The sequence below is a fragment of the Myotis myotis genome, unplaced genomic scaffold (assembly GCF_014108235.1).
Source record: "Myotis myotis isolate mMyoMyo1 unplaced genomic scaffold, mMyoMyo1.p scaffold_m19_p_1, whole genome shotgun sequence".
Classification (NCBI taxonomy): domain Eukaryota; kingdom Metazoa; phylum Chordata; class Mammalia; order Chiroptera; family Vespertilionidae; genus Myotis; species Myotis myotis.
This window is the reverse complement of record NW_023416313.1, coordinates 180,306,041-180,329,058: the sequence shown is the minus strand read 5'-3', so window position 1 is coordinate 180,329,058 and position 23,018 is coordinate 180,306,041. Positions and strand designations below refer to the sequence as shown.

General features: G+C 44.6%; 1 protein-coding gene across 5 annotated transcripts; it reads left to right on the top strand.

The window, feature by feature from the left end:
• Nucleotides 1-162: 162 nt before the first annotated feature.
• On the top strand, nt 163-15,672 carry PDCD7 (programmed cell death 7). Of its 5 annotated transcripts, XM_036304742.1 has the most exons (6): nt 176-1,537; nt 1,617-2,641; nt 5,331-5,469; nt 12,555-12,791; nt 13,034-13,121; nt 14,552-15,672. In XM_036304742.1, the coding sequence occupies exons 1-6, from the start codon at nt 1,471-1,473 to the stop codon at nt 14,673-14,675; spliced, it is 1,680 nt and encodes a 559-aa protein (XP_036160635.1). In that variant the 5' UTR covers nt 176-1,470; the 3' UTR covers nt 14,676-15,672. The 5 variants fall into 5 exon arrangements, with proteins under 5 accessions (XP_036160663.1, XP_036160673.1, XP_036160645.1 ...); XM_036304770.1 differs by lacking the exon at nt 12,555-12,791 and having other exon boundaries at nt 163-1,537; XM_036304752.1 differs by lacking the exon at nt 13,034-13,121 and having other exon boundaries at nt 171-1,537.
• Nucleotides 15,673-23,018: the final 7,346 nt, after the last annotated feature.

Genomic DNA, 23,018 nt, shown 5'->3' with positions numbered 1-23,018 from the left:
GGGAAGTGGGGTCAGGCTTTGATTGGTTCTTTTCATGGGACAGAGCTGGGCTCTTACCCAAGAGGGCATCCATTACTTTTGCTTTAAAAAGTAAGGTTCTGCCCAGCTGGTGTGGGTCAGTGGTTGAGTGTTGACCTATGCACCAAGAGATCACTGGTTTGATTCCCAGTCAGGGCATATGCCCGAGTGGCAGGCTCGATCCCCAGTAGGGGGCAGCCAATCAATGATTCTCATCCATGTTCTAACCCTCTCCCTTCCTCTCTGAAATCAGTAAAAATATAGTTTTTAAAAAACACTAAACATACAACTGCTATATGACTCAGCAGTTGCACTCTGGGCATTTATTCCAATGCAATGAAGGTTTATGGTCACAGAAAAACCTGCATACAAATTTTATAGCAGCTTTATTCATGATAGCCTCAAAGTGGAAATATCCAACAAGTGAATGATTAAACCAAGTGTGGTTTAACTTTACCTGCTCTCTTTTCGCACACTTTTATTGCAATAAAAAGGAACGCTATTAATACAACAACCTGGATGAATCTCCAAAGGATTATACTGAGTGGAAACAGGGAGTCCCAAAGGTTATGTTCTATGTGATTGCATTTATGTATAATATTCTTGAAAGGACAGAAGTTATAGAAATGGAGACCGGGTTAGCAGTTGCGGTTAAAGGGAAGTGGGTGTGACTATAAAAGGGCAAATGAGGGATCCTGGAAATGATGGAAATATATGTTCTGTATCTTGACTACCAATGCCAACATCCTGGTTGTGACACTGTACTACAGCTTTGCAAGCTATTACTATGTGGAGGAACTGAGTTAAGAGTACACAGGATCTCCCTGTATTTTTCTCACAACTGCATATTTCTCACAATGATCTCAAAATAGAGTTTAATTTAAAAAACAACAACAATCGTGTAGCTTAAAATCCCCCAGAAGTTTCCCATTGTTCTTAAAATATGAGCTCCTGGACGCTATATCTCTGTCCACGCCAGGGTCACCAGGCTCCCTTCAGGCTTTCTGTGCTCCATCCGCTCTGACATTCTTTCAGTTCCCCCGCTAAGCCTACTCCTACCAACTAGCGGTATTTTGCAAATGCTGTCCTTATCTGAACCGTGTTTCCCTCTCTTCTATTTAACGCCTACTTATCCTTCAGACCTTAAACGAAGCCTAAAGTCATTGGGACAACCTTTCCCCAACCTTTCTAAGTCAAATTGTCCTATAAGCTCTTCTTGCTCTGTGCTCTCCTCCTCGGTAGTACGTATATTCACCGCGGCACTTTCACAATTGCTTGCGTCATTACTTGATTATGTGTTTTCTTTACTCGACAGGTAGTTCCACAGGAGAGGATCTGTGTCCGTTAGTCTCGCTGTCTGCAAAGCAGCTGGCTTCACACCTAAAATGATCATTAAGAACACGCCCGAGCCGGTTTGCCCCGGGCGGGGCTCGTGCAGGAGGCAACCGATGGATGTGTTTCTCCCACATCGATGCTTCTCTCTTTTTTCCCCTCTCCTTAAAAATCAAAGGAAAAACGGGTGAGGATTAAAAAAAAAAAGAAAGAAAAAACGAATAACAACAACAACAAAAAAGAACAGTATTTTTTTTTTTTTAAAGGAACAGTATTAATTGAAGGATTGAATGAACGCCCACCCATGCGCCGGGCGGGTCACACCGGCGTCGCGCGTGGCATACGTCACTTCCTCCCGGAAGACACTTTCTCGGGAGACCATCAGATTCCTGTCACTTCTCAGAAGCCTCCGGTGGTGGCCATGGCTCTGCCGCCCTTCTTCGCCCCGGGTCGCCCGGGCCCGCCGCCCCCGCAGCCGCTGCCGCCCGCTCCCTTTGGCTGTCCGCCGCCGCCGCTGCCCTCGCCGGCTTTTCCGCCGCCTCTTCCCCAGCGGCCCGGCCCCTTTCCGGGGGCCTCCGCCCCCTTCCTCCAGCCCCCGCTGGCTGTGCAGCCCCGGGCGCCTGGGGAAGCCTCCCGCGGCGGCGGCGGCGGCAGCGGCGGCGCCTTCTACCCGGTGCCGCCCCCGCCGCTGCCTCCGCCGCCGCCTCAGTGTCGGCCTTTCCCGGGGATCGACGCCGGCGAGCGCCCGCGGCCGCCGCCTCCAGGCCCGGGGCCGCCCTGGAGCCCGCGCTGGCCTGAGGCGCCGCCGCCCGACGTGCTCGGGGACTCGGCCCTGCAGCGCCTGCGCGACCGGCAGTGGCTGGAGGCGGTGTTCGGAGCCCCGCGGCGAGCGGGCTGCCCGCCGCCCCCGCGCGCGCCGGCCGGGCCCACCCTGGGTGAAGTGCGCGCGCGGGTGCGCGGGGCTCTGCGCCTCGTGCGGCGGCTGCGGGAGCTGGGCCAGGCCCTGCGCGAGGCCGAGGCGGACGGCGCGGCCTGGGCACTGCTGCACGCCCAGGCGGCGCCGCTGCGCGCGGAGCTGGCCGAGCGGCTCCAGCTGCTGACCCAGGCCGCCTACGTGGGCGAGGCGCGGCGGAGGCTGGAGAGGGTCCGGCGCCGCCGGCTGCGGCTCCGCGAGAGGGCCCGGGAGCGCGAGGCCGAGCGGGAGGCGGAGGCCGCGCGAGCGGCGGAGCGCGAGCAGGAGATTGACCGCTGGCGGGTCAAGTGCGTCCAGGAGGTGGAGGAGAAGAAGCGGGTAAGAGCAGCGGTTGCGCACGGGGGTGAGGGTACTGGCGTTTGGAACGTGAAGGGGCACGAGGCGTTGCGCTGCCATTTCCCAGGGCTAAGCCTCCTTATCTTCACTTGTAAAGTAAAAAGATAGTTTGCCTTTCCGACCTCATAGCTCCGTATTGATTGCGTGTTAATGATGAATAGTAGCAACACCAATGCTCTGGGTGCACTGCAGAGCCCTGTACACATTATGTAGGAGAATTACACAGGGGCGTTGCAGGGATGACAGATCTGCACCGACATTCTGACACCAGCACTCAAGACTAACAAGCATCTGGTGCTTTTATTTATTTCACAGAGGGAGAGAGAGATAGAAACATCAATGATCAGAGTGGATCATTGATCTGTTTCCTCCTGCACGTCCCTCCCTTCCTCCCCCCCCCCCCCCCCCCCCCCGCAATGTGCCCTGACCGGGAATTGGTGACCTCCTGGTTCATAAGTCCCCGCTCAACCACTGAGCAACACCAGCTGGACCCTAGGTGACTTTAAAAATACAATACATAGAGAACTTGTGGCCTTTCCTTAAGGAACATACATCCTAAGTAGCTGATGGGTCAATAGTGATGATTTCCCCAGAAATCCTTTGTTTACGAATTTTAAACCACAAATCTTGAGATTCAACAACGGTGTTTTTTGAGCACTTACTGTATACTAGGCACTGTGCTAAGGTCGTTACATACACCAGATCTTGAATCCTGGTAATAACCCTGAGAGGTAGGTGGTATTATCCCAACTTTACAGATTAGGAAAGTAAGGCATAAGGAACTTAACCTGCCAACAACCACACAGATTGGTTTGTGGCAGTTTCACGTCTGATTTGAGCCCAGGTTGTGTGATTTGAAAACCTGTTAATCTCAAGCTCTTAAGTGGGGGCCAGGGTGAAACTGGAAATTGGTCAGATAGTTCAGACATTGTTACTACTTTTGAGTGCCCCCACATCCCCCCTTCCTCCACTCCACTACCAGCTACTGTTTCCTCTTTTCTCTTCTCCTGGTGTCTGCTACTGCCCTAAAGTCTGCTGTAACTCCCCCTCTGAAGTGTATTGATGTCAAGCTTTGTTTTCAAGCCCCCCAAAACATCAGTGCTTTTAAGAATACTTGGAGGCAAGGCCTTAATCTAAGAGAGTTTGAGTCAGTTCACACATTTAATGAGGGCCCATTAAGTACCAGGCCTAGTGCAGGGTGCTGGGGATAGAGATAAATGGGACATAGTGCTTGTCCTTGAGGGACTTGGAGCCCCATGGGGTATCATGTCTGTATAGCATTGTGCGTTACGATTTCACATGTAGGTGCTATAGGAGCCCAGAAAAGGAATAGCTAATCCTTTGGGGAAGGTGTCAGGGAAGGTTTGGATGATAACAACTGAACTGAGTCTTAAAGGAAATGTCAAAGCCAAGTGAGAGCAACAGGTGCATTTCAGGCGAGAAGAGTGAAACAGCATGGTAGCTGAAATGGTGCAGTTGCAGTGCTGATTTGAGAGATGGGAAAGAGAGCTTTAGGCAAAAGCATCCTCCCTTCCACCTATGGTGAGGGTGTTAGAGACAGAGTCCTTTGAGTAATGGCTTAGAGCAAGCATGATTTAAATAAACAAGGCATGGCTGTGAGTTTGACATGCTTGGCTTAGCCTTAGAGTAACCAGAATGATTTATCTACATGTGAACCGACTTAAGAAGAGTACAATAGGGTCTTCAGATGTTTGAAAGGCTGTCATGTTGAAGAGATTCTTGGCAGTAGAGTATTTTAGGTTGTCACTGAGCATTGTAGAGTCCTGGGCTTTTATAACGCCACTAGAGGCCCGGTGCATGAAATTTGTGCATCATGGGGAGCGGGCCTAAGTCAGCAGTCAGACATCCTTAGCGCTGCTGCAGAGGCAAGAAAGGCTCCCGCCACCGCTGCTGCGCTTGCCAGTTCTCAGCCCGGCTTCTGGCTGAGCAGCGTTCCCCCTGTGGTGATGCACTGACCACCAGGGGGCAGCTCCTGCGTTGAGTGTCTGCCCCCTAGTGGTCAGTGCATGTCATAGCGACAGGTTGTTCTGCAGTCCAGTCGGTTTGCATATTAGCCTTTTATTATATAGGATAGGATTCCTTATCTTCCCTGCTACCCTCAATCTTTGGATCCATGGGTCTGCTTTTTTTTTTTTTTTTAAGTCTTCACCCAAGGATATGTTTTTTTGTTTTAGTAGAGGAAGGGCGAGGTGAGGGGGAGAGAAACATTGGTCTGAGAGAGAAGCATTGATTGGTTGCTTCCTGTACATGCCCCAACTGGGGATTGAACCCGCAACCTAGGTATATCCCCTGTTTTGAAATTGAACCTACAGCCTTTTGGCGCATAGGACAATGCTCCAGCCAACTGGGTCCCCTGGCCAGTGCCAGGTGTTTTCATGTTTAATGAGAGCCCCAACTTAACAAGGTAAGTTGAATGCAGATGTTCCTTGGACCACACTTCAGAAACTCTGAGGAAGAAAAAAGACCAGTGTCCATGTGGAAGTGCAGAGAGGATAATTCTTTGGCTGGACCAGTGTAGAGAGGTGTTTTGGGCATGGCCCAGGGAATTGGGGTGCAAATCCAGTAGAATCTTTCTAAACCCTGGGACTGTCTGGTTCTCTAAAATCTCACTGCTGGGCAGCTGTTCTCATGGGCTCTCTTTCTTCCCCAGGAGCAGGAACTTAAAGCTGCTGCCGATGGTGTCTTGTCTGAAGTGAGGAAAAAACAAGCAGACACCAAAAGAATGGTGGACATTCTTCGGGCCTTGGAGAAATTGAGGAAACTCAGGAAAGAGGCTGCAGCAAGGAAAGGTAACTGGCTTTGCACTTCTACTGGCATTTCTTCCTTTGTTCCTCTGTTCCTTCCCTTTCTTTACCATCGCGCTTGCCCTTCCCCAAAAATCTTGAAGGAAAATGCTTGATACTTCAAATTTTTCACCCAGTAGGGTAACTGAGCTTGTCAGCAGTATCTCAGAACCTTTGAAGTAGGTCCCTCTGATGTTTAGCTCTTGGTAGCCCAGGTTGAAAAGAGAGGCAGGTGTGGGAACCCACTGCACCGTCTTCCCCTGGACTCATCATTCCCACCCCAGGCATTCCTGGCCACATTATTCTGAGTGAGGTTGATAGGGCTGGTCAGCTTTACCCATGTGCCAAGGTGAAAGCTATCCTATCCTGTCCTTACTTGAGGCTTCAGAAGGTGTTGAAAACTTGGCATGTTCCTTCAGATACATTTCAAATCTGAATCATGGCTATTTGAAGAGGTGTGAATGGGATTTGGCTGGAGGGCCCTTAGTCCCATCTTTGCTATTTTAAGCTCTCACTATCCTTCAAAACCAAATTTAGATGTCATATCTCCCATCCTTCTCTGCTCTGAGCTGAGGTGACCTCCTGCTCCTTCTCTCTTGCACCTGGTTTGGGCCACATGCTGCCTTATTTAGTAGGTTGTAGGCCGTTGACATTCACCAGTGATATTTGTGAGTACACAAATTAGCAAATACCACGATAGCAAATGAATTCCTCTGTTTGGTTTAAAATATAATAAATTAAAACTATAATTGAGACCCTTAATAAAAAGTGTTTTTTTTATAATATATTTTATTGATTTTTTACAGAGAGGAAGGGAGAGAGATAGAGAGTTAGAAACATCTATGAGAGAGAAACATTGATCAGCTGCCTCCTGCACACCTCCTACTGGGGATGTGCCTGCAACCAAGGTACATGCCCTTGACCCTGATCGAATCTGGAACCTTTCAGTCCGCAGGCCGACACTCTATCCACTGAGCCAAACCAGTCAGGGCAATAAAAAGTTTTGCTGGGCCCTAACTGGTTTGGCTCAGTGGATAGAGCATGGGCCTGCAGACTGAAAGGTCTCGGGTTCGATTTCAGTCAAGGGTACATGCCTGGGTTGCAGGTTCGATCCCCAGTGGAAGCATGCGGAAGGCACCCAATCAATGATTCTCTCTCATCATTGATATTTCTCTCTCTCTCTCTCTCCCTCTCCCTTCCTCTCTGAAATCAATAAAAATATATTTTAAAAGTTTTGTTGGGACGTGACCATTGTGCATTCAGTCAGTCTTACTCACTAGCTAAGTGATGAGCTTCTGCATGTCAGCCCTTAGAGTGGCTGATTCAGATTCAGGCCTCACACAGATGATTCTGTAGGGCATTTGTGAATCATCTACTGTGGTCATCTAGATTTGCTTCTACTGTGTCTACTCATGCCTCTTGCTTATGAGAATGCAAACCGTGAGGACTACTATTTAATGTTCCTCTGCTCCATGTCCTCTGTGAGGTGAGGGTCAGTTATATCTGCCAAGTGAATTTACCAGCATAATTTCTCACTGTTAGTCTCCCCTCTACTTGGTCCAAAAGAAAGAGAAAATTTTAGGAGGAACTATGGTCTATATAATAAGCAGGCTGTGTGGAGTTAATTGACTTGAATGTAAAATGATTTGGTAACTAGTAGCTGGTTGCCTTGTGTACTTTAAAGAAAACAAGCAGCTTTCTAACTTCTTTCTTCAAGGCGTATGTACCTCCAAGTAAGTGCTGAGAGAATGAGGCTGGATATGTAAGTAGGGTCACATCACAAAGTGTCCTATGGGCCCTAGCTGGTTTGGCTCAGTGGATAGAGCATCAGCCTGTGGACTGAAGGGTCCTGGGTTCGTCGATTCAGGTCAAGGGCACATGCCTAGGTTGTGGGCTCGATCCCCAGTAGGGGATGTGCAGGAGGCAGCCCATCCATGATTCTCATCATTGATGTTTCTATCTCCTCTCCCTTCCTCTCTGAAATCAGTAAAAATATATTTTAAAAAAACCCACAAAGTGTTTTATGGGCCGGGCTAGACTTCTCACCTATGCTTAAAGCTGAGGGGAACCACTGAAAGATTTCAAGCAGAGTGAAGTGATGACAGGTCATTGGTGGCAGAGCAGAGAAAGGTTTGGAGCATCTAGGACAGTGATGGCGAACCTATGACACGCATGTCAGAGGGGACACGCAAACTCATTGTTTTGGTTGATTTTTCTTTGTTAAATGGCATTTAAATATATAAAATAAATATCAAAAATATAAATCTTTGTTTTACTATGGTTGCAAATATCAAAAAAGTTCTATATGTGACCTGGCACCAGAGTTAAGTTAGGGTTTTTCAAAATGCTGACACGCCGAGCTCAAAAGGTTCGCCATCACTGATCTAGGAAGAGAGACTGATAAAGGTTGTCATAGTCTGGGCTGGGATAGTATGGGAGTGTGAACTAAGGACCACAGTAGGAGAAAAGTAAATGGATTTAAGAGATATGAATAAAGTGTGTGTGTGTGTGTGTGTGTGTGTGTGTGTGTGTACATATAAATTAATAACTTGGGGAACTCAGCATGTGGGAGCTGGAAAAAAAAAATGGCTTCCAGGTTGTAGCTTAATCCACTGAATGATGATACCATTCTAAATGACCAGGAAAACAGCAGGAGGATTTGGCTTTGGGTTGATGAGTTCAGTTTGGGACCTGTTGAGTTTGAGGTGCCTGTGGGACACCCTGGATAAGGGCTCATCAGCATGTAAACAGACCGTAAAGAGATTGTGTAGTGTGAAATGAGAGCCAGAAAGACAATATCAAGATGAATAAAGAGGATTCCACAGAAGAGATCGAGAGAGGTCAGAGAGAGGAGGAAAAGGTAGACCCGCTACTTCTTCTGCAGAGTGGCAAATGCTCACAGAGATTGTGCAGTCTTGGCACGTTTACTTAAACTTCTTTATGCCTTGGTGTCCTCCTCTGTAAGGAGGGAATAATGATAGTACCTACCCATGGGGTGTTGTGGTGATTAAATTAGTAGACATGAGTTAAATGCTTAAAGCAGTCCTGGCACATAGTAAATGCCATACAAGTGTTTCATCTTATTTTTATTTTCAAGTAATAAAAAGCTTGAGAAACATCCATGGGATTTAGTGACTGCGCTAGGGGCATTTCAGGGGGTGGTAGAAGTAGAAGCCCGACTAAAGTAGAGTAAAGACGGAATAGGACATAAGAAAAGCAGACAGTGAGATCAACTCATTAAACATTTGCCTGTGAAGAAAAGGAGAGTATAAGATCAGCATCTGCCAGTGTGTATGGGGCAGGGGGCTGTGGGGGGATCGGGTAAGGGGTGCTACCTTAGGGTCATGGAAAAAACTTGAAAATGTTTAAATCCTGAGCCAAGGAGTGAATATGGATAGAGGGAGAAAGATCAACGAGAAGCAGAGGAATAGTTGATGGCTCAAGGTCTTGGAGGAGGTAGTCAGATTCAGATCCCTGGTGGAGGGATTAACTTCAGTGGAGAAGAACCATCTTCTACTGGAATGAAATGAAGGAGACAATGAAGGGTAGTAATGCAGATGAGTGGAATTGGGGGCAGAAAGTTAAGGAATTTTCCTTCCTGTGGCCTGTCTCCTCCGGGAAATAGATTAGAGGGTTTGCTCTGAGAGTCAGCAGAGAAGTAGGACTTTCAGAGAGTGGTGAAATGAGCAGTGAGTGAGGGCCAAGCAGAGACCCATGGCAGTGTGGCTGCAGGGAGGGGCTATGGGCCCAGCTGATGTAACTGTAAACTGGCACCAGGCCAGTAATCAAATGGCTTCTTCTGGGAGCACTCTACAGCTAGCACGTGAGCATAGAGCACTGGGCTGTTGGGGTTTTGCTTTGTGGGTGACTACAAGTTTTGGTGAGAAGAAATAGAAGATGGGCGGAATCTGATACATTCAGTGAGAGAGTTTACAGAAATTCACAGAATCTTGAGGGAGAAGAAGGTGAGAATACTGAAACAGTAGGAAGTTGTCAGAGAAGAGAATATTTGGGTTTAAGATTTCAGGGTGGTAAGTTTTTTCTCATTATGCCAAGGTCCAAAGACCGGATGAGGCCCCATGGTGCCTAAGATTATTCATTGTAGCATTATATGATAACAAGTCATTTGGAACAGCCTAACTGTCCAGGACTAGAGAGCTTATTAAGTAAATTATGGTAGGTACATGGATTTGGTGAAACAGGATGGAGCCATTAATTAATTATAAGGAGAGGGAAAAAATGTAGAGAATTGACATGGAGATATGTACGTTACACACATTTTACATTGAACTATGTGAAGTTGCTAATATATGGACAAAAACGGCTGGAGGATCAACATCTTACCTAATAATAGACAAACATGGTAATTGACCATACCTTTGCTATGCCTTCCATTGGCTAATCAGCAAGATATGCAAATTAACCACCAACAAAGATGGCAGCCGGCAGCCACAGAGCTGGAGCGAGCAGGAGGTTTGCTTGCTCCGGTGATGGAGGAAGCCAAGGTTCCCCGCCTGCCGCAGCCTGCTCTAAGCTACACTCAAAGCAACAAAGTTTCAATTATAGAAGGTAGATAAACCCCAGATACCTGCTTTCAGCTGGCTGTGGCCACGGAGCTGGAGCAAGCAGGAGGCTTTCCCTTCCACCCGCCCTGGCCAGCTCTGAGCTCCACTCAGGCAACAAAGTTTCAGTTATAGAAGGTAAATACACCCCAGATACCTGCTTTCAGCTGGCTGTGGCCACGGAGCTGGAGCCTTAGGTTGCCTCTGGCCATGGAGGAAGCCAAGCCCTGGCCGGCTCTGAGCTCCACTCCAGGTTACAAAGTTTCAATTATAGAAGGTAAATAAATCCCAGAAAAAGAAAAGAAAAAAAGGAGAGGCTAGGACAGCCGTGGGCAAACTACAGCCCGTGGGCCGGATCTGGCCCGTTTGAAATGAATAAAACTATTGAAAAAAAAGACCGTACCCTTTTATGTAATGATGTTTACTTTGAATTTATATTAGTTCACACAAACACTCCATCCATGCTTTTGTTCCGGCCCTCCGGTCCAGTTTAAGAAGCCATTGTGGCCCTCGAGTCAAAAAGTTTGGCCAGCCTGAAAACGGCCCTCAGCCCTCACCCAGACTGGCCAGGCATCCTAGTGGGGACCCCCACCCTAAAGGGGATGTGGCCAGCCTGAAAACAGCCATCAGCCCCTCACCCAGGTTGGCCAAACCTCCATGGGGTGGGCTTGACCAGCCTGCAAACAGCTATCAGCCCCTCACCTAGGCAGGCCAGGCACCCCAGTGGGGACCCCCACCCTGAAGGGGTGTGATCAGCTACAAACAGCCATCAGCCCCTCACCCAGGCTGGCCAGGCACCCCAGTGGGGACCCCCACCCTGAAGGGGTGTGACCAGCTACAAACAGCCATCAGCCCCTCACCCAGGCTGGCCAGGCACCCCAGTGGGACCCCCACCCTGAAGGGCAAACCAGCCGGCCCCCACCCATGCACCAGGCCTCTATCCTATATAATAAAAGGGTAATATCGCCAAACCCGGTTTGGCTCAGTGGATAGAGCGTCGGCCTGCGGACTAAAGGGTCCCAGGTTCGATTCCGGTCAAGGGCATGTACCTGGCTTGCGGGCACATCCCCAGTGGGAGATGTGCAGGAGGCAGTTGATCGATGTTTCTCCCTCATTGATGTTTCTAACTCTCTATCTCTCTCCCTTCCTCTCTGTAAAAAATCAATAAAATATATTAAAAAAAAAGGGGGGGGTAATATGCAAACTGATCCTAACAGCAGAAAGACTGGGAATGACTGGTGATTATGACACACACTGACCACCAGGGGGCAGATGCTCAATGCAGGAGCTACCCCCTGGTGGTCAGTGCGCTCCCACAGGGGGAGCTTTGCTCAGCCACAAGCCAGGTTGATGGCTGCCAGTACAGCGGTGGTGGTGGGAGCCTCTCCCGCCTCCTCAGCAGCACTAAGGATGTCAGACTGCAGCTTAGGCCTGCTCCCTGCTGGCAAGTGGACATCTGGGCTGCCAGAGGGATGTCTGATTGCCAGCTTAGGCCCAATCCCCCGAGGAGCGGGCCTAAGCCAGCAGGTGGTCATCCCCCGCAGGGTCCCAGACTGCAAGAGGGCACAGGCCAGGCTGAGGGACCCCCCCCCCAACACCCCGAGTGCACAAATTTTTGTGCACCGGGGCCTCTAGTGGGGAAATAAAAAGGGTTGATTATGTTAGCAGAATTAGGATTTTTTTCTTCCATGTACATTGGGGCCTTGACTTACGAGTGTCCCGACTAACGAGTTTTTTGAGATACCAGCTGTGTCTCGGCCGATTTTTTGCGTTGAGTTGATAGAGTAATTTGAGTTAACGAGCTCCTTAACGAGCTCGGTCTCGGAACGAATTAAACTCGTAAGTCAAGGCCCCACTGTATCTGGTATTGTTAAAATACTGCCGCAATACATACATTTTCCTTTAAAGACTAAGGATTGAGCACACATCACTCTAGGATGAATTAGCAGCTTCAGCAACTTTTTTATTGCAGGGCCATTATGGTAGTGAGTCACTATTGCAACCTACTTGAATATTCAATAAATTTCAAAAAGCTTTCCTTATGAAATTTTATGAAAACTTTCACATGTATACAAAAATAGAATGCCTAAGTAAATTACTCATCATCAATTATGATGCCATTATCACATAAAATTAGTATTAATTCTTACATATCTTCTCAGTATCCATATGTGCTTTCCCAGAACTTCACACTTAAAGGGAGAATTGTTTATTAGCAGTGGGAATTTCAAAATGAAGAATATAAGACAGTTTTTTCCTTTTGGGAGCCCACTCTCCAACTGCAGGATCAAAACCTTTAGAAACAAAATCAGAAGTTAAGTGGAAGTTTCCAGAAAGAGGAATTAGAGAAAAAAGAAAGGATGGGGTCAGATTAATTGCAGATTCAAGTTGATCTGTGAAGAGGGATTAGAATTTATAAATGCTAAGCAAATCCATCCTGTAAGTAGGACTTTGAGTTGGCTCTTTAGAACACAGATCTGGAGATGGAAAAAGTTGTAACTGAAATGCCATTTGCATCTCTGTGCCCAGGGGTCTGTCCTCCAGCCTCAGCAGATGAGACTTTTGAGCATCATCTTCAGCGACTGAGAAAACTCATCAGAAAACGCTCTGAACTCTATGAAGCTGAAGAGAGGGCCCTCAGAGTCATGTTGGAAGGAGAACAAGAGGAAGAGAGGAAGAGAGAACTAGAAAAGAAACAGAGGAAAGAAAAAGAGAAAATTCTATTGCAGAAGCGGGAAATTGAGTCCAAGTTATTTGGGGATCCAGGTAAGTTCCTCTGTAACCAGGGGAGAAAAGGGCAATACTAGATTGACTTATTCTCATGGGGGACCTCAACCTAAGCTAAGAGATTGTAGGCAACAATGACACCTAAACTATATCCTGGAAATCATGGATAAAGATGAAACACGTTGGATCATGTTGTCATCATAGGCTCAGTCACCTTGCCTTGAGACGTACACTCTGGATAGGAAGTGTGATGGTGTGGCATTGTGCCTTTTCTTTTTCAGATGAGTTCCCGCTCGCTCACCTCTTGCAGCCTTTCAGACAGTATTACCTCCAAGCTGAGCACTCCCTGCCAGCACTCATCCAAATAAGGTCAGAGGGGCACTCTCCATGTCGCCTGTGTCTTTTTCAAAAAATTTCTAATGGGTTTATATAGAGGTTCCAAGTGTTAGGGATGCCACAAACATCTGTTTAGTCCTCACTCATCCTTGAGAAATAGATGTCCCTATTTTAACAGGTGAAGAAACAAACTCAGGTGTGACCTGCCCTTTTGTGTTCTCCCAGACTGTGCTGTTACTTTGACTTAAAAGCATTGGCTACCTTTTCTAGTTCTCTTCTGCTGCTAAACAGACCCTCCCTGTATACTTGCCTGTGGAGACTGTTTAAGACCCGTGCTGCTGACTTGTGAGTTCTTAGAGGTCAGAGTCAAGAGAGCGAGGAACAGAGAGTCTCATCCTTACATGCAGTTAATAGTGAGCTATACTGTGCAGCTCTCTGGGTCTCACACTTTCCTCACCTATAAAATGAAGATGGTGGACTAGAATGTGGCCTTCAAACTTCGGCAGTAGTACTCTTCCCAAATGCAGTCTTTGGACAAACCAGTTTATAAAACAGAGTGAATGAATGGGTTCCACAGGTAACTTAAATCTGTTATTAATGGGAAGCACTTTGTTGTTTCTAGACTCCCAAAGCATCTACTTGGGGCTCAGGGGTCTTCAAAGCCTGGTTTGAAAATCACGGACCTAAGTGGTTTCTGAGGTTCCTTCCAAAGCTCCAACAATGCTCTTTTGCATACCAAGTTGATGTCTGGGGAAAGTGCATTTCTGGCTAATATACAGGTTTTAGCTTCTAAACATAACTATAGTCAATTCTTGTTATTTATAGTAGCTGTGCTCTATAAAGCCACAAACACTGAATTAGAGACTGCTGAACGGCTGCTGCTTCTAAAGGAAATATATGATTAGGTTTCAGTGAGCCTCTGGCCACATTTTTGTCAACTGATCAATATATAATATTGTTTTATGTGTATTTCTTTTTAAAGACACCTCATTTAATATATCTTTCTTAAAATATATTTTTTTTATTGATTTCAGAGAGGAAGGGAGAGGGAGAGAGATAGGAACATCAATGATGAGAGTGGCTCAGTCAACCTGTGAACTAGGAGGTTATGGTTCGATTCTCGGCATATGCCCGGGTTGTGGGCTCAATTCCCAGTGTGGGGCATGCGGGAGGCAGTCGATCAATGATTCTCTCTCCTCGTTGATGTTTCTATCTCTCTTTCCCTTCCTCTCTCTCTAAAATCAATAAAAACATATTTTTTAAAACGACTATAAGTTCTTTGGAGTTTTCCACCCTTTATATGTATATTTAAGAAATGCAGTCTTTTGCATAATCCTCCATAGTCTAGTTCTTTAGTACATCAGTCATTGAAAAGGTAAGTCCTGAAATAGAATATTTAGTTGCTGAACATCTGGCTTGGACTAAAACATAAATAAACAGTTGTTTTATAATTTCCTATTAAGGCATGATTGGGATCAGTACCTGGTGCCATCTGATCATCCTGAAGGCAACTCTGTTCCCCAAGGATGGGTCCTTCCGCCGCTTCCCAGCAACGACATCTGGGCAACTGCCATTAAGCTGCATTAGTAAAGACGCTCCAGGAGTGTGGACCAGGCAACGCTCTCTCCAGCTCTGAATATTAGCGATGCTGCCATCTTCTTGTGCTGTAGACCAGACAACAACCTGTAAACCCCACATGGCATGGCCCTTCCCAGAAGTTCCATATTCCTACCATGCTCTGTCCTGGCCAAATGTGCTTTGGGATCAGATTAATACGGTTCTTTGGAAAGGACCTAGGTGAACTGGGGCTATTGCCACATGCTTGGCTCACTGAATTTGCCTCTGTTTTGAGGGGCTTGGTCCAGAGTGACTGGCTAATTTACTCAACTTCCTGTGTGGCAGTGGGTAAGTACATGCCATACACTCAACACAGGTGTGCTCTGGGTAGTTTAGTAGCCCTCCCCCAGCACAGAGTGTGAAGGCAAGCTTGATGCAAAGCCTCCATATCCTTCCTACCCGGGTAGCCCTCTAACTCCCAGGAAGAAAGGGGAAAGATGCTTTATCTGTGAAGCCCACTTTTGGTGCAGCTTGAGAGGCTGTGGGCCGCCGGCTGGGCTGAAGTAAAGCTGGTGGCTTAGTCGGGTACTCATTTGGAGAACTCGGGACACCTGAAGAGTACCTACACCTACACTGGATCGTGTTTTAATGGGTGATGGCAGCATTCTCCCTATGTTAGAAGGATCCTAATGAAAGGAACTGCTTTGTAAGTTCCTAGAGGTCTAGTTTTTCAGAATCCCTAAGATAGAAATTTATTTCCCTATGGGAGTAGGACCTTAACCTCATGTACTCAGAAAGGGGCCGGTATAACTGTGGAATTTCTTAGGAATATTCATGTAGTTAAAGCTGGGGGGAAAGCAGATAAAAATAATGAAGTTTATTTTTTATATTCATTAATAAATGCTCTTGTGCCTGGAGACGATCAGCGATACAACATGTCAGTTTTTCTGTTTTATTTTGCCTTTTGTCATTTATTGTTATTTATATTTCCAAAAACCTAAATAAATATTTTTATTTTTTAGTTTGAGCCTTTGCTCTTAATTTGTTGCCTCCCAAATCACTGCACACACTTTCACACCAATAAGACATTTTCACTCTAAAATTCAAGTTCATTAAATAGGCACTTGTTAGAGGAGAGTGAATCTACACCACCGAACTCTGTGGAATCAACTCTGGGTAGTCAGGAAAGGACGCCATCAACCTTAGAAATGACTTCATATCATCAGAAGCTGTTGGGTGCAAGATGCTAAAACCTTTGTCCTTTTCCGTTGTTTAATTTGCACTGTTAAATTTATGCATTGTGCATTACAGAGTTAACAGTATATGAGCCAGCACTCCTCCAAAGTGTGTCTAAGCTCATAATCTGACATCTGATGTGATTATCGTCACTTGACCCCATAGGCTTGCGTGCCCTTTTGGGATAAATCTCCACCATTTGCTCTCTGATGAGGTGCAGGGACATAGAAATAGAAGAGGACTGGTACAGTACGTTGTATGTTTGGTGTCCAGATAGCCTTACCACTAAGACATCTGCATTGATGGGTCAGGGAGGGTAAAGCAGGGACTCAGGAAAACTCAGGCAGCACAACCCAAGGAAAAGGTGTTTAATGCCAGGTGGGAAAAACCATTCCCTCTTTCCTCTGGCAACTTCAGTGTTTTAATAAAGCGAGTGTTTTCTTTGTCTGGTTTTTGTTTTGTAAGTTTTTCTTGGTTTGTTGCCTTCAGTGGTGGTGGCTGCAGGCACTGGTACTTTATGGGCTTTGAAAGAAAGACTTATAGTGGTATCTTTAACGAATGATTCTTCTGAGGTATGGACAGTGCCATTGTAATCTTATCCCACAGTCTTTTATTAAAAAATTGTGCAGCCCTAACCGGTTTGGCTCAGTGGATAGAGCGTCAGCCTGCGAACTGAAGGGTCCCAGGTTCGATTCCGGTCAAGGGCGTGTACCTTGGTTGCAGGCACATCCCCAGTAGGAGGTGTGCAGGAGATAGCTGATCGATGTTTCTCTCTCATCGATGTTTCTAACTCTATCCCTCTCCCTTCCTCTCTGTAAAAAATCAATAAAATATATTTTTTTTAAAAATTGTGCAGTCCTGGCTGGTGTGACTGGGTTGGAGTGTCGTCCGCCGGAAGGTCACCAGTTTGATGTAATGTGCATTACAGAGTTAACAGGGCACATACCTAGCTTGCAGGTTCAATCCCTGGCAGGGTGTGTACACAGGCAACCAATCAGTGTATCTCTCTCACATTGATATTTCTCTCTCCCTATCTAAAATTAATAATAAATTATTGTGCAAAATTTCAAACATGTCAAAAGTAAAGATAATATAATTTTTTCCCCATATATCCATCATCCAGCTTCAAATAATTGTCAACTCTTCGACGAGCCTGTTTCATCTGTACCCCACCACTCACTCTGGGTTATTTTGAAGCAAATCCCAGATATCCTAGTACTTTATACATTTTTCAGTATATAGCTCTAAAAGATGTTTTTAAAATGTAACCACAGTGCCCTATCACACCTAACAAAACGAATAGCTCAATAGAAAAAAAAAATCAGTGTTCAAATTTCCTTATCTCACAAATGTGTGTTTTACACTGTTCAAATCAAGATGCAGATGCAGTCTATGCATTGTTGGGTGATATGTCTGTTAAGTTTCTGATGATCTTAAGAGACTTACTCCCATGCACTTTGCACTCTTTCTCTCCCTTGTAATGTTTTGCTTGAAAAAGGTCCTTTTTTCCTTGAAGTTCCCACTCTGGATTTTGCTAATCGCATCCTTGGGATAGCATGTTCCTCTGTTCTGTATTTCTTATAATTTAGTGGTTAGAGCTGTACTGTCTGATATGGTAGCCGTGTATGGCTATTGGGCACTAGAAATTGAGAGTTTGAATTGAAATTGGGTTTGAATTGAGATGTACAATTACATATTTGGCTCACATTTCTATTGGACAGTGCTGATCTAGAGACTTGACCACACTTAGATTGGAATATTTTGGTAAGACTATTTCATAGACCTGGTGTGTAATTTAGGAGGACTGATGTCTGGTTGTCTCTTTTTGGAGCCTGAGCAGTCATTGATAATCAAGTTGCATTTGGGGTTGCCAAATAGTTTAATTCTGCCATTCTTTCTTTATTAGCTGGAATACTTCTAAAAGGAGAAATATCCCCTCACCAACTATTTTGTTATCCTCAGGTACAATTTGCATAGGAAAGACAAGAGATAAATATGTAATTTCCTTGATTTACTAGTTTTCAAAATAGTGGTTTCCTAGCCTTGTCCAAGCATGACTAGTGAATTTTGTGTTCAAGTTTCATTATGAACTCCGATCTAAACATATTTATCTTTCAACTCATTTTATTGTTTTCTTTATTGAGCCAATGGGAGTCTCTTTAACTCAGCTCCTTAATTCCCATTCGATCCCAGTATTCTGCTCCAAATTTATTTTTCACATTTCCTACCCCAGTGGAAGAAATGACTGCAATCTTCAGTGGAGAAGGCATTTACAGGCCACAACCTGCATTATAGGGGGCTCATTGTTATTGCTGACCATTGCTAGTCAGTTATTTTTTTTCTGTTAGAACTAAGAACTACAGTTCTGTTGAGTCTCCAGCCCTCTTCTAAATCATGCATTTTTAACACCTACACATAAATGCTCTATGTATTGAACAAAAATTAATGAAAATAGAGAAGCTTACTCAAAGACTAACCATAAATGTATTGATTCATCATGTCTTATATGCAAGAATATTGTTTATCTTCCCAGTAGAGACGACCCTGGACTTGTGAGAAGTTTTAACAAAATAATTTATTTTTAAGAAATTAAGTAAATACAGGGAAGAAGAGAAAATTAAATAAAGAGGTTATTTATACATTAACACTAAGAGTATTCCTCCCAGTGGCTGAGTTTATGACGTCAAAGACTTTGGTATAAGCCAACCAACTTAATCTAAAACCATTCATGTTTCTTGTCCACGTGACTTTTGTGCAAGGATATATCAAGCAGATTAGCTGGGATTATACCATCTGTTGTAGCAATTCACTCACTTCTATGAGTTTTGCCACAGGGAAGCTATCCTGGGAATTAACAAGGTAAGTACAAAGCATGTCTTGTTCCATTCAAACAAGTATATTATATAGCAGGAATGTGAATGCTGTAAAGTATTAGCAGTGGTATATAGTAAGGGCTAGAGATTATATGAGGCATTTCCATCTTAATCTTTTTTTTAATGCTTGTAACCAGTAAGCTATTTCTGAATAATTAACTGTTTACTTTTGGAATAAGCTGCATTTCTTATAGTCTCTGAAGCAAAGATTGAAGTTTTTGAGGTGATTGGTGTTGAAGTGCTTAACTATATAGAACAAGAGACACTTCTCAACTTTATTAACTCGTGCTTGACAGAATCTAGGTACCTGGATTTGAACCATATACTTGGGAAATTATTTTGATTTACCATTTTCCAGGTATGATGTTAAGTGCTACAAACATAAAAAGGAGCAAACAGGATTCCTGCCATCCTGGAGTTAGAGCAGAGAAGCCTAATGACTGTTCAGATAATTAGAGTCAGTTGCAATTATAATAAGTGCTAAAAGTGCTTAATCACCAATTTATATTTTTCATTATTCAAATATTTACTAAGTGACTGAGGCTCAGATAATTTGTCAAATACAATGGCTATCGCAATAGGCAAAATACCAAATACACCCTAACACACCTTTTGAGGGAGATAGACATAATCCAATAATCATAAAAAATGTGCTGAGTGCTTTGAAGGACAGATATGGTTCTATAAGATTAGGCCTTTTTTTTTTCTTCTCAAACTTAGTGTTCTGTAATGCATTTAGATGAAATAAAATATCTATATCATATAATAAGGGTAAGAAATTTCATTCAGTTTACATATGTGTATGCTATGTCACAAAGTCAAATATATTTTATCCTGTGGGTCACAGTTAAAAAAAAAAAAAGTTGAAAGCCACCATACTAGGTGAACGTATCCAAGTTTGGGGGTAAGGGAAAGCTTTTTTGAAGAATAATGTTTCAACTGAGCTCTGAAAAATGAACAGCTATTAACTAGTTGGGTAGAAACAAGGAAGAACATAGCAAGTGTCTGGAATAGCCTATGCAAGAGCCCTGTGCTAGACCACGAGACTAAAGAGACTGAAGGTCAACATAGCTAGAGGTGAGCGGGGAGGGGCCAGGCTCTGCATGGCTTTGGAAGCCCTTGTTGGGGGTTTGAGTTTGATTCTGAGAGCAGTGGAAATTGTTGGAAGCTTTTAAAAATGGCTTAGTTTGCTGCTTTGAAGTGATCACTTTTGTCCAGTGTATGGAACACAATTACAATAATAGGGCATAAGAGGATACATGGACACTAATGGTCCAAGTGAGAGAGAACTGGGGGAGGAAGAGCAGTTTGGGGGAGGGAAAATCAGGAGTTCACTTTGGATATGTTGGGTTTGAGGCACCCTGAAGACATCTTGGAGGAGATGCCTTGTAGGCAGTTGTGCTTTTGAGTTTCATCTCAGAAGAGAACGGAAGAATTTCACGTGTGAGTCATTGGCACATAGATTATTGACATTATGGGCAAGGATAAAGTCATTTAGGGAGTATAATGGAGACCTTTAAACATAATACTAATGTCATTGCCTGGGCTCCCTGTAGACTGATTACTATAACCCCCACCCACCCTGCCCCTTGCCCTCAAGCTCAGTCACAGCCAAATGGACACAGACCATTGGAGAGATGGTGTAGAATGCTGTTTGCTGAAGCATCACAGACTGGCATTCCTAACGTCCCACTCCCCACCCTCACCGCACCCCTTTAGGCCCCTTCAGAGCTTTCTCCACTGTCTACTGAATGGAGTCAGCTCTCAGCCTAAAGTTCAGGGCCCGCCCAGCTCCACCCCAATCTCCCTTTCAATCTTACTGCGACTGCTTCCCAGCAAACACTATCTACTTCAGTCAAGCTGCTTGTCCCCCCTCACTCTGCCCTGCCTCTGCTCCCTGGCTCACGTTGTCCCCTCCCTGGAGTTACACTCCCCACCCCACCTTTACCCTGCTCATAGACTGTCCCCCCACCCTCCAGGGTCCAGGTCAAGTCCCATCTTTCCTGAAGCTTCCCCAGCCTGAAAGGACTAGAATACTCACTTTCCTCTGAAGAATATCATCACTTAATAGTCTATACTTTTCATTTTGTACTTAGCAGAGGTGACCGTCACTTTAGAATATGTTCTAACTAGATCACTATAGCCCTTGCTATTCTTAAGAGATGTATTTGTAGAATTCTCAAATTCTTCAATTACTCCAGAAGCAAATACAGAACTGAATAGAGAATACCTGTTGATACAGATGCTGGGCCAGAGGTAAGGGAGGAAGAGGGTGGCCCTGTATCTGCCCATTGGACCTGTGGCAGTTCCCACTTGGGTGTCAATAAAATTGAGGTTCTTCCCCATGGCTCAAAATTCTAATGATAGCTGAAAATGTGAATGATAAACCTGAGAATGCCAACATTTGCTAACTTTCCTGTGTTTCCTGCAATGCCCTGTACCTCACAGTCCCCTGTAAGAACAGGGTGTTGGGGCATATAATTTACTGATCACACTGGGACCTGTCTGATCCTGTAGCAGAGAGTCACTCCAGTGTGCTGGGAGACAGTCTTCTGAGTCTTACAAAAGTAAGATACTGACAAGAGTGAGCTTACCGTGGAGATGAGGGGATTAAGGGATTTGCCCATCTAGTCTCATTTGACCTCTCTATACTCAGATTACCGACTCTACATCTTTACATGATGCTCTCATGTGGGCATGGGGATGACCCCAGTGACCTTACATTACATCATACACAAAAATCAATTCCACGGGCTTTGCACCATCCTGGTAGGGAGGACAGATTGTATTAAACCAAAGATACTCCTAGGTAAACCCTGATTGTTTGCAAAATGCCAGACTGCAGTCAGGAGTCTGGATTACATATTATAGGCAGTCATGAGCTTGAATTCCTGTGAATGAGTGCTGATTTGTGTTTTAAGGTGACAGAATCTTTATTTAATGTTTAAAATACAAAAATTAAATCCATGGCTATTGTGATTATTAAACTAACAGATCCTACACTTGTTCTTAGACAAAAGGCCCAGATGCTATGTGTCGATGCTTTTTTAATTCTTAGATTTCAGCATTAGTAGATACTGTTGACAAACACTCATTGACTTTCTCACCAACAGTGCACAAGAGTTCCAGATATTTCCACGTGCTCAACAGTTGCTATTATCAGGCTTTTAAAATTTTAACTGTATGGTGATACCTCATTGCTTTATTTTTCATTTCCCTGATGGCTAATGAAGTTAACTTATATGTTTATTGGCTATTGGCTAGTCTCTTTTGTGAAGTGCCTATGAAACTTTCTTTCCTATTTTTGTATTGGCTCTTTTTCTTATTGATTTATAGAAATTGTTGGTATATACTGAATATGAATCCTTTGTCAGATACATGCACTGCAAATATCTTCTCCCATTCTGATTTTTAAAAATTCTCTTAATGGTATATTCTGATGAATAGAAGTTCTTAACTTTATTTTTTTAAATCTTTTTTTAAAATATATTTTTATTGATTTCAGAGAGGAAGGGAGAGGGATAGAGAGGTAGAAACATCAATGATGAGAGAATCATTGATTGGCTGCCTCCTGCATGCCCCCGACTGGGGATTGAGCCCACAACCCAGGCATATGCCCTTGACCAGAATTGAACCCGGACCCTTCAGTCCACAGGCCAAAGATCTATCCACTGAGCCAAACTGGCTAAGGCAGAAGTTCTTAACTTTAATGTAACCCAATTTATCAATATTTTCCTTTATGGTTAGTCCTTTTTGTAATCTGTTTATAAAACTTTTGCCTATTCTAAGGCCATGAGTATATTCTCCAATTTATCTTCAAGCTTTACCTTTTTACCTTTTACATTTAGGTCTATAGTCTATGTAGAATTGATTTTTGTGTATGATATAAGGTCAAGATTTTTTTTCTAGGTGGCCATCCAATTGACCCACAACCATTTATTAAAAATACTTTTAGCCCTAGCTGGTTTGACTTAGTGCATAGAGTGTCAGCCTGCAAACTGAAGGGTCCTGGGTTCGATTCCGGTCAAGGGCACGTACCTCGGGAGCCACCTGGCCCTGGTCGGGGGCATGCCAGAGGCAACCAATTGATGTGTCTCTCTCACATCGGTGTTTCTCTCTGTTTCTCCCTCTCCCTTCCACTCTCTAAAAAAATCAATGGAAAAAAATACCCTTCGGTGATGATTAAATAAATAAATAAAAATACCTTCATTTTCCTACTGCTCTGCAGGGTCATATATCAAAGATCTATCTATATATGTGTGGA